Genomic DNA, 15086 nt, shown 5'->3' with positions numbered 1-15086 from the left:
CCAAAAGCAGACACTCTGAGCAGTTTGGGAAGTAGCTTTAAATTAACGGAGCATCACTGAGGCTGGAGAGGCAAGGGATGGGAAAAAAAGGAAAGAGCTGAAGTGAAAGAAGGCAAGAGGAAGCGATTGGAGGTGGAAAAGGACAAAAGCAGTAGTTGCTTCAGATGCACACCCGGACCTCTTGCCTTGACCCCAATATCAGCATTTCTGTCCACATTTATTACGTATTATCATGTGTGTGCGTGTGTGTGTGTGTGTATGTGCCTGTTTGTGTGTGTGTGAGAGAGAATGTTGTTGTATGTGTGTCTGAACAGGTGCTTAGAGGCTGACATTTAAGATAGCGCCTCTTCTCCAAAATAGGAGAAGCCCTTGAACTCATCCTGGTTGATCTGCTTTATAATGGAATCATCCACAGGGGTAAGGACAGGGTCCTCACGTGTAAAATCCTGGTCAAAGTTGTTCACGTCCTTCTTGGTTTTCTGGAAAGAGAGAGAAAGTTATACATTTGCATATTTAAATACACATTTGCATACTCAGTGAGCATCAGAAAGGCTCACTGAGTCTAGGGTGTGTGCTGGGAATGGGTTCCCACAGAATACAACAAATAAAAGGTGAGGGGTCAGATATAAAGCTCTTGCAACAAAACAAAACGAAAAGAAAAAAAAAAGACTGAGATACATTTACAGCATTGATTTATTCAGAATTATGAACTTGAGTGCTGTAACTGAGGTTGAGGAAATGTTAGGGCTAGAATGTACACACCATGCTGACAGCGTGAGATTTGAATCTCAGTTGTTTTACATATTTAATAAAACAAACCTTTAGGTTTACGCCACATCCACTTCACGTTTAAATCCGAATACAGATACAAATATTTGAAGCATTAAACAGATACATGTAGTGGCATTGTATTACATGCAGCGTAGTAAGAAATCAGATGAAAAAATCTTCACATTTTCCTAAATTGGAATCGAAGGACTGAATGAATTTCGACTGTTGAGTGAATGAACTTTGACTGACTGAACAGATGGATAATCTGCTTAATAATCTGCTTAATAGAAAAATAACTGCTGAGTAAAATTTTGAGTCTGATTTAGTACACAGTCTGAATATCTGAGTACATGCAGCACCTGCATGTTAACGTCACGAAAGCTGACCATTATGTATATATTTTTAAAAAGTTAAACATTTTAAAAAGCAAACATACGAAACGTGGAATGATGTTCAACTTCATCTAGCTGTTTTTTAGGTGACATGGGAAGTCAAACACATGATACACTCACAGTGGTAAAAGTGGTAAAAGTCATGAGAACTGTGCTAGGCAAACTGGGAAATATGGACTTCTACTATTAACTTTGTAATGAGAAATGAATGAAGTCTGACGTACTGACCCACACATTGACGGTGCAAATAATAATAATAAAAGACTCTTGAAAAAATTAGACATTTATCAGATGTTTAGGTAAATTAATAAAACCCTCACACTAGACTCCTTATGACTAAATTTACACTGTAATTACATTTAGTATAGACTAATCGAAATTCCTTGATCTCTACTATATTAAGAAACCAGTGCATGGACTTTTGATTTTATTTGAAAGTCATGTATACAACGAGGGAGAGCTATTCATTTGAAATGTTTTAGCAAAAGATTTGACTGCACCTCAAATGTTGTTCCTTATATGCACATATAAGTTCAGAGTTCTGAGGCTACATTTCTTTCTAAATCTACAATTGGCAATAATTGATCAGGACTGGTAAAAAACTTTCCTGCCAGTAATCAGTGACTATGTATTACGTCTAGAGACACTGTGCTTACCTAGTATATTTTAATGAAAGGGACAGAACAGGGAGATGACAATTGAAACGCTTGTTTCGTTGTATGACATAAGCAAAATCTCATAGAAAACATGCACGACGGGGAAAGCATCATTCTTGACTTGACCTGACTTTGATAAGTACAAGGATCAGATCACTTTATTCTAATAATTTCACAAACATGTTGGACTATTTAAACTTTCCAGAAAGGGATGCTTCTTTACTTTCATAACTGTACTTGTACAGATACTTGGTACGCCAATGTGGTGACAGAGAAGGTCAGAAGACGGTCACATAGAAAGGCAACAGAGCAAGTGGTGGCAGCATCTCCATCTAACCTTTCTGTGACCCTATGATTTACCACACACATTTAGACACAAACTCACTCTCTCTCTCTCTCTCTCTCTCTCTCTCAGCTCACATACAGACACACACAGGCACAGACCATGGGAAAGCAGAAGCAGAGCGATGTCGTTGTGGCATCTGACTTTCAGTCTAGACCACATAGACACCAAAGACACACTTTCAGTTAAAGTAGGCAGTCTCTAATCTGATGGTGTGAGTTTTACTGTGTTCTGCACACTGTATACTTAATGAGTAAGAGTTAAAGTGAGCACTTAATAAATAGCATTTTTATTTTTTGCTAAAGTAAAGGGTTATGTTTACGTGTAGGCATAGCATTATTTAGTTGCATTAATAATTACATCAATGGAAGATTGTCACTAGGATAGCAAGTGTGTGTGTGTGTGTGTGTGTGTGTGTGTTTGAGGACTGCACTCACAATGCGTGGTTTAAATGGCGGTTTGATCTTCCTCTGCTCCAGCAGGACCCAGTCTATCTCCCGGAAAAAGGGATGAACTTTAATAGCCTCCTCCAGTCCTTGAGACACCACACAGCCCAGCCTTTTATTCGGGCTCTTCGTCATAAACTGAGAATGGAGCAGAAAATTAGACATTCAGCTTCTTCACATAACAGATCATATTCTAAGTGTTTAAAACAGGCACGACATGCCTGTAGCTCTGTGTACACATGCTTCCATTAGCAGGATCATGTTGCAACACCATTATTAAGTGGCAAATCTCAAGCGTTAACTGATGCAAGTGACAAATATTACTTTGTCACTCTTCAGTAAAGGGCAATAAAAACGACATTCAACATCTAATCCACAGTAACTTAATAATGAACTCATTAAATATTTATAGATTTCACCAGGGCCTAAGTGTGCCTACATGGTGCTAACACGAAGCAGAACTGCCGCTGAATGAAAAGTGCTGAAAAAGGAAGTTCAATACTTAATATAGCTGTCTCCAAAGCAACAAAACAAAGTGGCTCACAATTGAAATAAGAATAAATTTAGGTTCTGGGTTCTGAAAAATCATAAGTGGACCCACATTGCCTATAATCTGAAGACAAACTGACTTCAGAACACTGCTAATAGATAATAATCAACACTAATAGCTGTTTTGGAAAAGAAAGCTTAGCATTGTAGCATACATTGCATGCTTTTAATGGGAGTAGTGTGTTAACACTGGGAAATTCAGTGGGATATAAGGTATAATACCCGGATAATACATTAAACCATGCCAGTAATGACCTGTGGACTGATGGCTACTTTTTGCACTGAGCAGTTGCAGCCTGTTCTACTCTAAGTAGAAGAATGGGTGGGGCCATCAGAATGCGATGCTGTCTAACTTGTGTGAAATGGCTGACGTGCCAAGTAAAAGTATAGATCTGACTAGGATAAGAATGTGATGCTTTTCCATCAGACAGTGTGATGTGGCTTTAGCGTTGTTACTGATTTTAATCTAGAAATCTCTGTACCCTGGTTGAGTACCTGCATCCCTTTTCCATTACATGATAATAGGAGGAGTTTTCTAGAGATTGTAGGGTGGTGACATATTCCCACTTGTCACTAGAGTTAACAGTTTTTTCAAAAAGAAGGCATCCAAATGGAACTTTCTGGTTTTCAAATTCTACTTAATGGAAATGTCATGACACACTACTACTACTACTGCTACTACTACATTTATTCATTTACATTTTTACATTTATTCATTTAGCAGACGCTTTTATCCAAAGCGACTTACAAATGATGAAATATAAGCAAAGCAATATATCAAGAGGAGAACAATACAAGTAGTGCTACTATACAATATTTTATAATTGAGTTCTAGGAAAGAAACGGCTAATCAGGGTCTTGCTAGGTGTACTAGAAACTTCCAGGCAAGGTGAAGCTAAACTCTGCAGGACAGTGGCACTCCAGGACAGAGTTTGGACATCCCTGAACTAGAGGGTCTACATAATGATTATCGCATGTTAATACTGCTTGTTTCATTTACATTAAATGTAGTATTACTACCACTATTACTACAACCGCTGTGATGTACAGTCTTGCTAGAAATGTTATTGTCTAGTGTCTCCTGCACAACCCATATATCTTTCCCATATATACTCCTGGGACCCTGGTTAGAAAGGTAACCATATTCAGCATAGGTACGACTCACTTGACAACGTAAATAACAAAATGTCGGATCTCAAATATGTTATCACACCATGCTGTACAAAAGAGTCTGATCCCTACCAGACTCTTTTAGACTTGACTTGAAGGTAAGTGACTTGACTACTGAGATACACTGCCAACCAAACGTGAAAATTACACCAGTGCCATATTTGAGAATACCTCAGGAAAACAAGTGCAATTTAAGCACTAAGGAAACCACTTACCATTGACTCTAATCTGACATTTTGTGAGCATATTTGTGTGTCTATATATAAGCCCACAGTAAACAGCACAAAAAAAAGCTTTTTCCAATCCCGCTAATTTACTCTCTGATTTTCACTCTTTAGATGTTAAAAGACCCTTTTCACAATGAGGTCAGAAAACTTCGGCCTTTCCACAAAGCAGTGTATACGTACTTCCGTTTTTCCTTATGCACGCTGGATATTTCAGGAAAATGCAGGAACGTGCTAACCAACACGAAAGATAAAGTCTAGAACAATAATGGATTTTTATGGGTTCTTGTATTTTGATTCTTTTGATAATGTTGATCATTTCCAGTTTACCATTCTTTAATGTGTAACTGCCTTGGATGGGAAAGTAGACTAGCTAGCAGCAACAAGACAAATATGCATCGCTCTCGGCCTGTGTTGTTTACTAAAAAGTGTTAATAAGTGTTTACTTTATATATTAACGTATAATCGCTCACCTCTGCATCCACAGCAGAACACAACAATCAGAAAAACCTGAAGTTGATGAACCTCCTTATTTTTCCTCATGGACCTGTGATAACGCCCTCTCACTGTCCCCTCATCGACAACTACATTCGAAATCATATTCCAATGCAATGTTTTGGTGAAAGGGCACAACGTTAACCATGAATACGTTACTGACTTTTATCTAACAATACACAATCAAAAGCTAACATCAGTAATATGGAAACACGATAGCAACAAGAGTTTGAGGTCTGTATTATAGCAAATGAATCAAGAATAAGGACTTAAAGACTTTCTATTTGCAGAAGAGAAAGCTAACAACCACCGTTATCCTAACTCCTCCGCTAATGTAAGCTGGGCTGAACAATACAAAAACTCTTACCTTCATAATCAATCAGGTACTGCTCAATGAAGAATTTGTATCCTTTATCAAGTTTAGAACGTGTCGTAAGTGAAAATTTGTCTGCAAGTCACTGTACGTCATCTAGACGTATTTCTGGCAGATGTAGAAAGGACTGGGTAAACTCCACAGTGTTCCACTATGCTGGCGGAAGTAACCATACACTGCTTTGAGTCAGAACGGAAGTTGCGTGACGTCATGTGAAAAGGGTCTATATGAAGGCTGCCAGACTGGAGAATCGGGAAGTACACATGAACACAAACACATGAACCTGCTTAAATGGAGACACCACTGAGGAGGACTTGAGTGAAGGGAAAATGAGGGAAGAAGGTCAAAGGGTAGGAAATGAACAGGAAGGGGTGAAGCAGTTAGAGGAAAAGACGTCACAGAAATCACACAGAGATGGAGAAAAACAAGAAGAGGGAGGACAAAAAGAGCACTATAAGTGCAGTAGCTCATAAGGGAGAGGTCACTCACTGCTTTGAGGATGCTGACTGCCTCTTTGCTGAGCCAAACAGGGTAGAGTACATCGTCATGGAGAATAGATTCGAACAGATCATCCTCATTATCAGCTTCGAACGGTGGCTGACCTGCCATCATCTCATACATCAGCACGCCCAGAGCCCACCAGTCGACTGATGGGCCATACTCCAACTCTTGAAGGATCTTAGAAGAGGTGTGCAATATTACATACACAGACAAGCAATGCTGACAGCAAGACAAGAAAAGTCTGAATTCTTCATTTATTTTTGTACCTCAGGGGCAATGTAGTCTGGAGTGCCACAGAAGGTGGTTGTGGTGACACCATTCAGGATTCCTTCTTTACACATGCCAAAATCCGCCAATTTACAGTGACCTTCGGCATCCAGAAGAATGTTATCAAGCTTCAGGTCTCTGACAAAAGCACAGCAAGAACAAGACAGAAGGAGAGAGTGATGGGGAGAGTACTCTTTCTGCAGAGAGTAATCACTTCTGTAAATCATTAACAGAATGATTTTTTTTTTCTCCCGAGGTTAATTGTGATTAGAGCTGAGTGACAGTCGAGATCACCAGGGCATAATAGCTCCAGTATTGGCAGAATAGCTCTGCATTTCTGGTTATGATGTTAAAAGTGCACAGGTCACCAAGGTCTTTAGAAAAATAGCGTCAGATGAGCCAGGTGAACCTCATCTGCACATAACCCATGTCAACATGAGGAACCATTTTGGTGGTTAACATCAAAAACTACAGGACAATGTCAAAGTAATGGTTTTGCAAAGTACAACCATTATTTAAGGTTTAGCACCACTACTAGAGACACTAAATTATGGGAACTCACTGACAAAGGGTTATGTCTTAACAGGTCTTAACACGAACAGTAATGGCCTCATTATAGCCAGGTGCATACGGGTGCAGCATAACCACCTTAAGTAAAAAAAACAAAACAAAATATTTACTAACCAATCTGAGAATTTGAGCACATATGGACATAAAGAATGTCTGTTTCAAGTGTGATAGTATAATTATGCAAGCTTTTATCTGTTTTATGCCCCATGTCCCCATGAGAAAAGATTTATCAATGTTGTATTACCATTATAAAACAAAGCATGCTTTAAAAGCCACTTTTAAAAATACCAACAAACAGCTCCCAAGTGGCGCAACAGAAAAGCAGCTGCCCTGTTTTCATAAGATCGCAAGTTTGAATCCCAATGATGCCACGGTCACTCATGGCTGGAGATCAAGAGAGCAAAATTGACTGTGCTCTCTAGGTGAGAGGGATGACATTACTGTTTCTCCCTTGGTGTTTGTGGGCTCATGTATGTGGAAGCGTGCAGATAAGGCTGACAGGTGGGTGGAAATAGGCAGATCACCAAATTATTGAGAAAAATTAATGGGAGTACAATTGGTGTTTCCTTCATAGGATCCCAGCAACTATTGTGGCAGACATTGCAATACTGTTCATGGATGACTCTTCAAGCGCAATCTTCATGGAGTGACATTTCTCTAACAAGCATACACTATTAGTGGCTTAATTTGGCAACATAATTTCGAAAGCATATTTACACTGCAAAATTTCTGCATATTCAGAGTTGGCTTATGCAGGTGCTTAAGCTGATTTTCTGAACCAATCAGATTATTAAAACTACCTAAGTACAGTTACTGCGGATTCATGAGTAGCGTTGTCCAAGATGTTTTTAGACCACTGCATTTAAGGACTTACCTTTAAGCCCCGCAAAAAGGGGAAACAAAATGCGGACTGATAAAGAGGATCCCTGAAATGCAGTGGAAACACAAGCCTGTAACTCTAATTCCTCAAAGTTTCCATAACGCCAGTTTCCATAACGACCAGTTTTCAAATGCTTTTCAAATATATATGAAATATGCTGTATGTAACCCTTATATTTGAGAAATGAATAAAGTATGGAGTCTTAGAAGTCAGAAAGGCTTGAGTCATGTAGCATCTGACTGAATGAACATGTAAACAGTCTGTACACTGAGAAGCCATTGCAGTGCCCCTAGCAGGTCATTACCTACTAGACCACCCAAAGTGCCAGCTTTCATCTTATCCTTCCATCTCAGCTGCCTTCCCCTGTTGTACCAATCCACCCAGAGTCCTGCTCTTCCTCCTCCAGATCTCCATCCCTTAGGCCATGTCCTCAGTCACTCACTCATAAACACGCACATATCATTTCTCAGTAACGTAAAGTTTCAAGAGTGTGAGAATCAAACTGAACCTATCTGAAAAGGTCTGATCTCTGTGCTTAATTAACTGGCTTCTGGAAAGAACACATGGAGGGTGAGGGGAGCTATATATGCCTCCGCACTCTTATATTTGAATTCTCTGCACACACCATTGAAGATTACACAGTGGAATCTAGACCAAGGTCAGGGATCTCAACATGTATCAATAGGAGCTCTATCTGTCAGCTTGCATGACATTTTTTGTCATGTGTGACATGCCAGTCGTATCAGAAGTGGTTTTGTATGTGAGGGATGTCATATTTATGGTTCTTTTCTCCAGAGAATGTAGTAATGCTTTGGTGCATAAAGACAAAGGCAAAATCACACAACAATTTGATCCTGGTATGTGAGTCTATATATACGGAAAGTACAGGTCATGCACATGTGTGATTGTCACATACTCTTGGACAAACTGGCTTCACAGAGGCAGGAATGAAGAACATGGCTTATGCGATTGTCCTTGATGATAAGCTTTTTTTTTTTCCTTTTTCCAAGAAGCTGAAAGCAGAGTAAGGAGCAGTGACTGATTACATGTTTGGGCCGGTGTCTCAGGGGAAAGGGCTTAGAGTTCATGAGCTCCAGTCTGATCCTGGGTATATACTTTCTTTATTATCTATATTGGATAATTATGGATCAATAAAATAGTTTTCTTGGCATGTGGTTGCATAATTAATTTATGTACTAACAAGAGAGCTTACAAAAATTCTACAATTGATTTTACATGTGCCATTTTACTTGAGACTTTGCTGTGTTTAGCTCTCAGCATGAGGACCAAACATGTCAATGCAATTATGAAAAATCAGAAATGGAGAAGAGTTCAAACATTTTGTACAGCTTGGATCACTGTAAAGAAGAGAGGTATGCAAATATCAGTATTGATAAATGACATCATACATAACATAATATGGTTAAAACCATGATATGTTTTTTTTTTGTTTTTTTTGGCCATATCATCCACACCTATTGTGAGGAATGAAACAATTGCTAGTGAACCTGCACATACAGATGACCTGTACCATTTATTTCAATCATAAATAAAAACTCCAACTCAAACAGTTCAAGAACTCCGTATGCACCGATGTATAAAAGATGATGAAAGGAATAGAGCAGCATGACTTTAAAATGTTCACAACAAAACAAACCACTGGGACATTTCATAAACAGAAAATCCAGTTACAGTCTGCTCTACAGGAGTATTTAATATTCATGCTCAGTGTTGTTTGTCATCATGCAGCTCATTAGGCTTTAAGCACCTGTTTGAGGCGAGCAGGCCAGGAAGCAGAGAAGGTGAACTCAGATTAGACTCTGCCATGTGCTACTTAAGCATCTTTCCAATGTAAATAATGAGAGAGGCATCACGCTGCATATTTGTCCTCATCATGTGTTGCAGTGAGTGTTGATGTGTCTGATGTTGATCCAGAGTGGTAAAAAAATCTGTTGTGTGAAGTGTGTATGTCAGCTCATTAGTAATATGTTCTTTTTACCAGAGTGAAGATCCATAAAGTGACAGTACAAAAAGTTCATTTCAATACTTCACTGAATATGGCATCAAATGACATTACAGCGATTCCATTGTTTTTTATTAAATCATTTTCCAGGAACTTTCTAGGACATTTACCTTATATATGACAGCTGCTGCCCACGGATCATCATCTTAGGATGACTCACATTTGCCGACATCTTTAACTTTAAAGTCAACAACATGACCTCTAATGACCCTTAACTGTGAAACACACTGAGATAAACCATTCCTCAAACAATTCTCATTTGATCTTTTGTTAGATGTTAAATACACAGAATTACTCACTGGTAGAGCTTACTAACTATTTCATTTTAAAGTCCCCCTGTCTACCACAATAAATCCCCATGCCAAAAAAAACAAACAAAAAAAAACAAAACAAAAACCAAAGAACCAAGAAGAATATGAACAACATTCAGATTTCATGGATTGTAAAAAATAAAGGAAAGAAAAATATGTATAATTTGACACTTAAATCTTAACAATCCCAATTCTGGTGAGAAAGCCAAATAAATAAAATTCTAACCCAATGGGATTCTTCTTTTAATATGCAATACATAAGTACATTTACTGTAAGTAAACTGACTCTGCTGGGTGACATGATCTAGACAGTGACTCTCACTGGCCCCTAATGTTATGTGTGTGTGTGTAATATTATATATCATTTATTTATTTATTTTTTTTACAAGTTATATAGAATGTCAGTGGCATAACCCTTTAAAAGCAGGATAATCACTAGCTACTATATAATATTTAGTAACTACTCTCAAAACAGCAACAACCCTTCACAACTAGTTCTATAGCTAGTTATCAGACAAGAACAAGGAATTCAAATCTGGATCTGCTGATGGGCCCTGGAAGTTTATGGATAAGTTTATACTTTTCTAGAATAATACTAGGATATATTGTTCACTTTCATATTTTCTGGGTGTTTTCCATGAGTTCAAAAAACTAGTTTATAATTTTCCAGATTTTCAAGGACAGATCGGAACCCTCATGAATAATAACATGCATAACTCATTTATGCAAAATTTAGAGGTGATTATAATCTCCTATACATAGTGCTGTTGATTCTATTTAGTCAGAAGGTGTTAATATTAAATGTACTCTTTGTAATGTTAGCATTTCTATAGTAACAAGCAACACATTTATTTAGCATTTTTGGAAGGACCCTCCAGTACTTTTTAGCAGATAGAGGTAAAGCTGTAACGTTTCTGACACAGGAAAGTCTCTCAGTAACATAAGCTAAATTTTTTGTCTTATTAACTATAAGGCAGAGTAAAACTTATTTGCAGACATTCCATCCATCCATCCATCCATTTTCCATACCGCTTATCCTACACAAGGGGAGCCTGGAGGCTATCCCAGGGAACTCGGGGCACAAGGTACGGGACACCATGGACGTGGTGCCAACCCATCACAGTGCACACAAACACAGACACACACAGACACACACACACACACACACACACACACACACACACACTATACAGACAATTTGGAAATGCCAATCCACCTACAACACACGTCTTTGAACTGGGGGAGGAAACCAGAGTACCTGGTGGAAACCCGAAGCACAGGGAGAACATGCAAACTCCGTGCATACATGGCGGAGGTGGGATTCGAACACCTCCAGCTACAGTGGCCCCCTGCAGACATTCAACAATATCAAATGTGACTATAAACAGATAAAACCTTTTATGTGTCCTTCTTTATTTTTTTTCATATTTGCATTGGCAAATTCCTGTGGTATAAGAAGAATAAAGACTTAATAAGCTGTTATTGGAAAATAATCAACTTCAGGGTGGTGACAATCAATAATCAACTTCATGTTTATTCCTAAATTATGTTCATAAAAAATGTATTTAGGTCATTAAGTCTTTTCAACAAATTCTAGAATCTCCAGCGTTGCATGTCTATTTTCCTTTCTTATACTATCTCTTGGTGTGTGTGTGTGTGTGAGTGTGTGTGTGTGTGTGTGTGTGTGTGTGTGCAGATGTCCAGATAAAGTCTCCCAGGAAAAAGACTTAGGCTTTGATGGTTGAACAGTAAAAAATGTCAACATGGCTTCACCAGCATCACTCCAGCAGAGGTGTTTTTGTGAGCCACTGTTCGTACAAGAGCCAGGAGACTGATCTTATGTAACTGTTCTATTTTGGAGACTGGGGGAAAAATGATTTAAGAGCAAAATGCACTTAACATGACAGCACTGCCTGATTCCCAGTAGGCTGTGCTTTGAGTGCTCTAAATTCAATCTGAGAGCTGCTCAAAATGACAATGAAAAAAAAAAAAAAACCCTGACAGAAACATTAACTTCTGGAATCATTCAATCGGTCAGACGTTCAGCAACTCATTGCATTACGAGTTTTCTGGTTAAGCAACTGGACTCTTATCTTAAACCTGACAAAACTCCTAGCTAACATTTGCTGATTGGAGACGTGACACATTGTCCTGTGCTCCCTTGGACTCTCAGCTTGTAGATATAGTTTACAAAGCCCTGATGATGTTATTTTTGCTTCGTCCCCCCCTTTGTTTAAGCCTCACAGGCATACACACATATGTATTCACATACACACACTCAATCAGACCCTATTGAAAGTGTGTTCCTCATTAGTGTGGAGTGATTGTTCCATAGGACTTCAGGACAAACTCACGTCTCTGTGTCACGATAACCCCCTATTCCAGCCCAGCCAAGAAGCCTGGACTCACTTCATACAAACAAATAACCACAGCATAACATTTACAGAGTGGCTTACAATTGAGACAGGATACAATTAAGCAGTTGAGGATTAAGCGTTTTGCTCAAGGACCCAACGACATTGGGTGCATTGGTGGTGCCGAGATTTGAACTCGCAGCATTCTTATCAGAAGTCCAATGCCTTCAACAGTTAGACGAAGCAGAGAGAATGCAAGTGCTGCAGGGCAGGAGATTTAAATCAGACTGGACAGCTAGAACAGCAAGTCAAAGCATGCTCCTCTCATTCTCCTGCTCTCTATTCCTCAGGGACAAAAAACAAACCTTTCAAATATTTCTCAAACCTTCTTTGAAGAAAACCCTAACGGGAAAGCCCAGAGTCATAATGCCAGTAAACAGAAAGCAGTTTACATAGTACTGATCCAGAATGAGATCTTTGGATTCATAAAGTGAAACTAATTTTGTTTTCATTGTTTGTGCTCCTTTCTTTTTCCAGAAAAGTGCTTCCAGATTTGAAGTTGAAAAATGTTTATCTACAGCCTTGGATAGGGTCAGCTTGGATAGGCTAGGGTCAGTTTGTTTTTTAAACCATAACTACATTATGTAAGGTGCATTTTCTGATTAAAAACAACAACAACAACAACAACAACATTTGCAAATCATGGTTAAACTTTACCTACTATAGTAGTCAGTCATAAGACATATTCAGATAAGATCAGATTTTTCAATATCAAGGGCCTGGTGTAAAACATTTGCAGATGCTACTTTATGATATATTTCTGTCTGGATCCACCAGTCGTGTTTTACTCCCTTATCCCTGACAGGAATTACTGAACAATGTGTGGGAAAGTTTTTAGACTGCTCCTAATCACTGTATTTCGTATTTACATAAAGTCATTTTATACAAATAAGCAGTTGTACCTCTGTCTGTCTTACTGAACTCACACACACACACACACAAACTTTTAAACAGTACTCAAATATTAAATTATATGTATGTTCTGACTTGCAAAGAAACATCCGAAATATGACCTGATGACAGCTTGAAATGTAGTGATGACAGTTATTTCATGCATTTTTGCGCTTGACATCTGTAAAAGCTCAAGTAGTAATCAAAACAAATGATACTCTTTTGTTGACATGGGGCACTTGAAGAGCTGTCATCTATAACCTCTTTCATGCGAATAAAGAGTCCAAAGAAGATTAAGTTCAAAGAATCAGTTGAGAAAAAGAATCAGGGGAGAAGTGAAATTCTGTTGAGTTTGACAGGTTAATTCCCTCCCCCATTACTCACCAATTCCCAATACATTTTTTTTCTGATTAAGATAACTCATACTAAGTTAATCTTTCTTTCCTTTAGTCCTCCTGTTCATTATGTACAAAACTCTACCACTGCAGATAATGAAAAAGTATTGTAAAACTACAGTGAAGACTCAACTAACAACTCTGATGAATGCGTAGTGATTTCTAGTCAATAAGTACTATGGGAGATAAACGTAGAGCTACACAGAAGATAGGAGGACTCTTGATAAACTGGTAAAGTCAGCATTTTACATCAGAGATAGTAAAGCGTTCCTTTGAAAACTTTCTGAAGAATGTAGTAATGAGGAATGAAAGAAAGGCAGCGTATCTGTAGTTTGCCCGCAACTGCACACCATGGTGGCAGATAATAAGGTAATAAAGATTCTACCAATTGCTGAATAAGTGTTCAAACTCTCACTGTTCATTTAATCAGGGGTCCAACTTCCATACTGTCAATTACCTCTGTCCCTCTGAATGAATTCGATAAAGAGAGACAATGCAAAAAAATTGAATAAAATATGCCGCAATGAAAGACTAGCACAGATTTTGACGTCTAGGCTAAACTTGCTCTCACCCCATGGCGCAACCACAAAAAAAAAAGCCCTCTTTTTCACTGAAGATGTTACAGATGATTTTAGCAGAACAGGTTTTCTGAGATTAGCAGGATTGCCTGGCTGGGCAGGCTAGATGAGGTTTGGCTACTGGAGTTGTACTCAGTGACTGCACTTTCAGGACAACTTTTAGGCTCGTTTAGGTGTTTCAGAGTATATACATGGATATTACGCATTAATATATTTTCAGTGAGAGTGTGTATTCATCAATGTACCTATAGATGACTCCATTTTGATGCAGGAACATGAGGGCAGATGTGACTTCAGCAGCATAAAAACGTGAACGGGCCTCATCAAACTTCCGCGAGCGCTGGATCTGGAACATCAGGTCTCCTCCGTTCACATATTCCATAACAAAGAATAACCGATCCTGTGGTGAGACAAAGACAGAGAGATGTAAGATTCCAGAATGTTTTTGGGAGGTGGGAGGAAACTAGAGGACCTGGCGGAAAACCACACTGACAACATGCACAAAAAATCTACATAGAGAGTAACCCAAGTGACGGATTGAATGGGAGACTCTGGAGCAGTGTGTCGCTGCAGTGTTATCCACTACGCCATCATGCTGTTCTAATAATATTTAAAAATATCTAATTAAAGTAAATAAGGGCTGTTTTTGTGAGTATTCACTCATGTGTAAGTCTCTATGATAGAATTTATACATTGCCTCAATTACGCCAATAAATGTAATCATTCTGGCATTTAATTTCAATTGATTCTTTTAAGTACATGATATTCAACTGTCAACTGGTTCACATTTATCCCAAATCATTTGTTTCTTCTTATTTATTATGTATGAAAAATAAT

General features: G+C 38.5%; 1 protein-coding gene across 1 annotated transcript in view; it reads right to left on the bottom strand.

Annotated features, from left to right (window-relative positions):
• Window positions 1-310: 310 nt before the first annotated feature.
• The window catches only part of prkcea (protein kinase C, epsilon a), a 68106-nt gene continuing 53330 nt past the window's right edge, over window positions 311-15086 (bottom strand). The window contains exons 11-15 of the mRNA XM_053639105.1: window positions 14495-14649; window positions 6187-6325; window positions 5909-6097; window positions 2600-2746; window positions 311-479 (exon numbers count right to left, since the gene is read on the bottom strand). Of these exons, the coding sequence (XP_053495080.1) occupies window positions 333-479; window positions 2600-2746; window positions 5909-6097; window positions 6187-6325; window positions 14495-14649 (777 nt within the window). The 3' untranslated portion in view covers window positions 311-332. The remainder of the gene's footprint in view (window positions 480-2599; window positions 2747-5908; window positions 6098-6186; window positions 6326-14494; window positions 14650-15086) is intronic.

This window comes from Ictalurus furcatus, chromosome 13, assembly GCF_023375685.1.
Source record: "Ictalurus furcatus strain D&B chromosome 13, Billie_1.0, whole genome shotgun sequence".
In the NCBI taxonomy this organism is placed as follows: Eukaryota; Metazoa; Chordata; class Actinopteri; order Siluriformes; family Ictaluridae; genus Ictalurus; species Ictalurus furcatus.
This window is presented reverse-complemented; position numbering and strand designations above follow the sequence as displayed.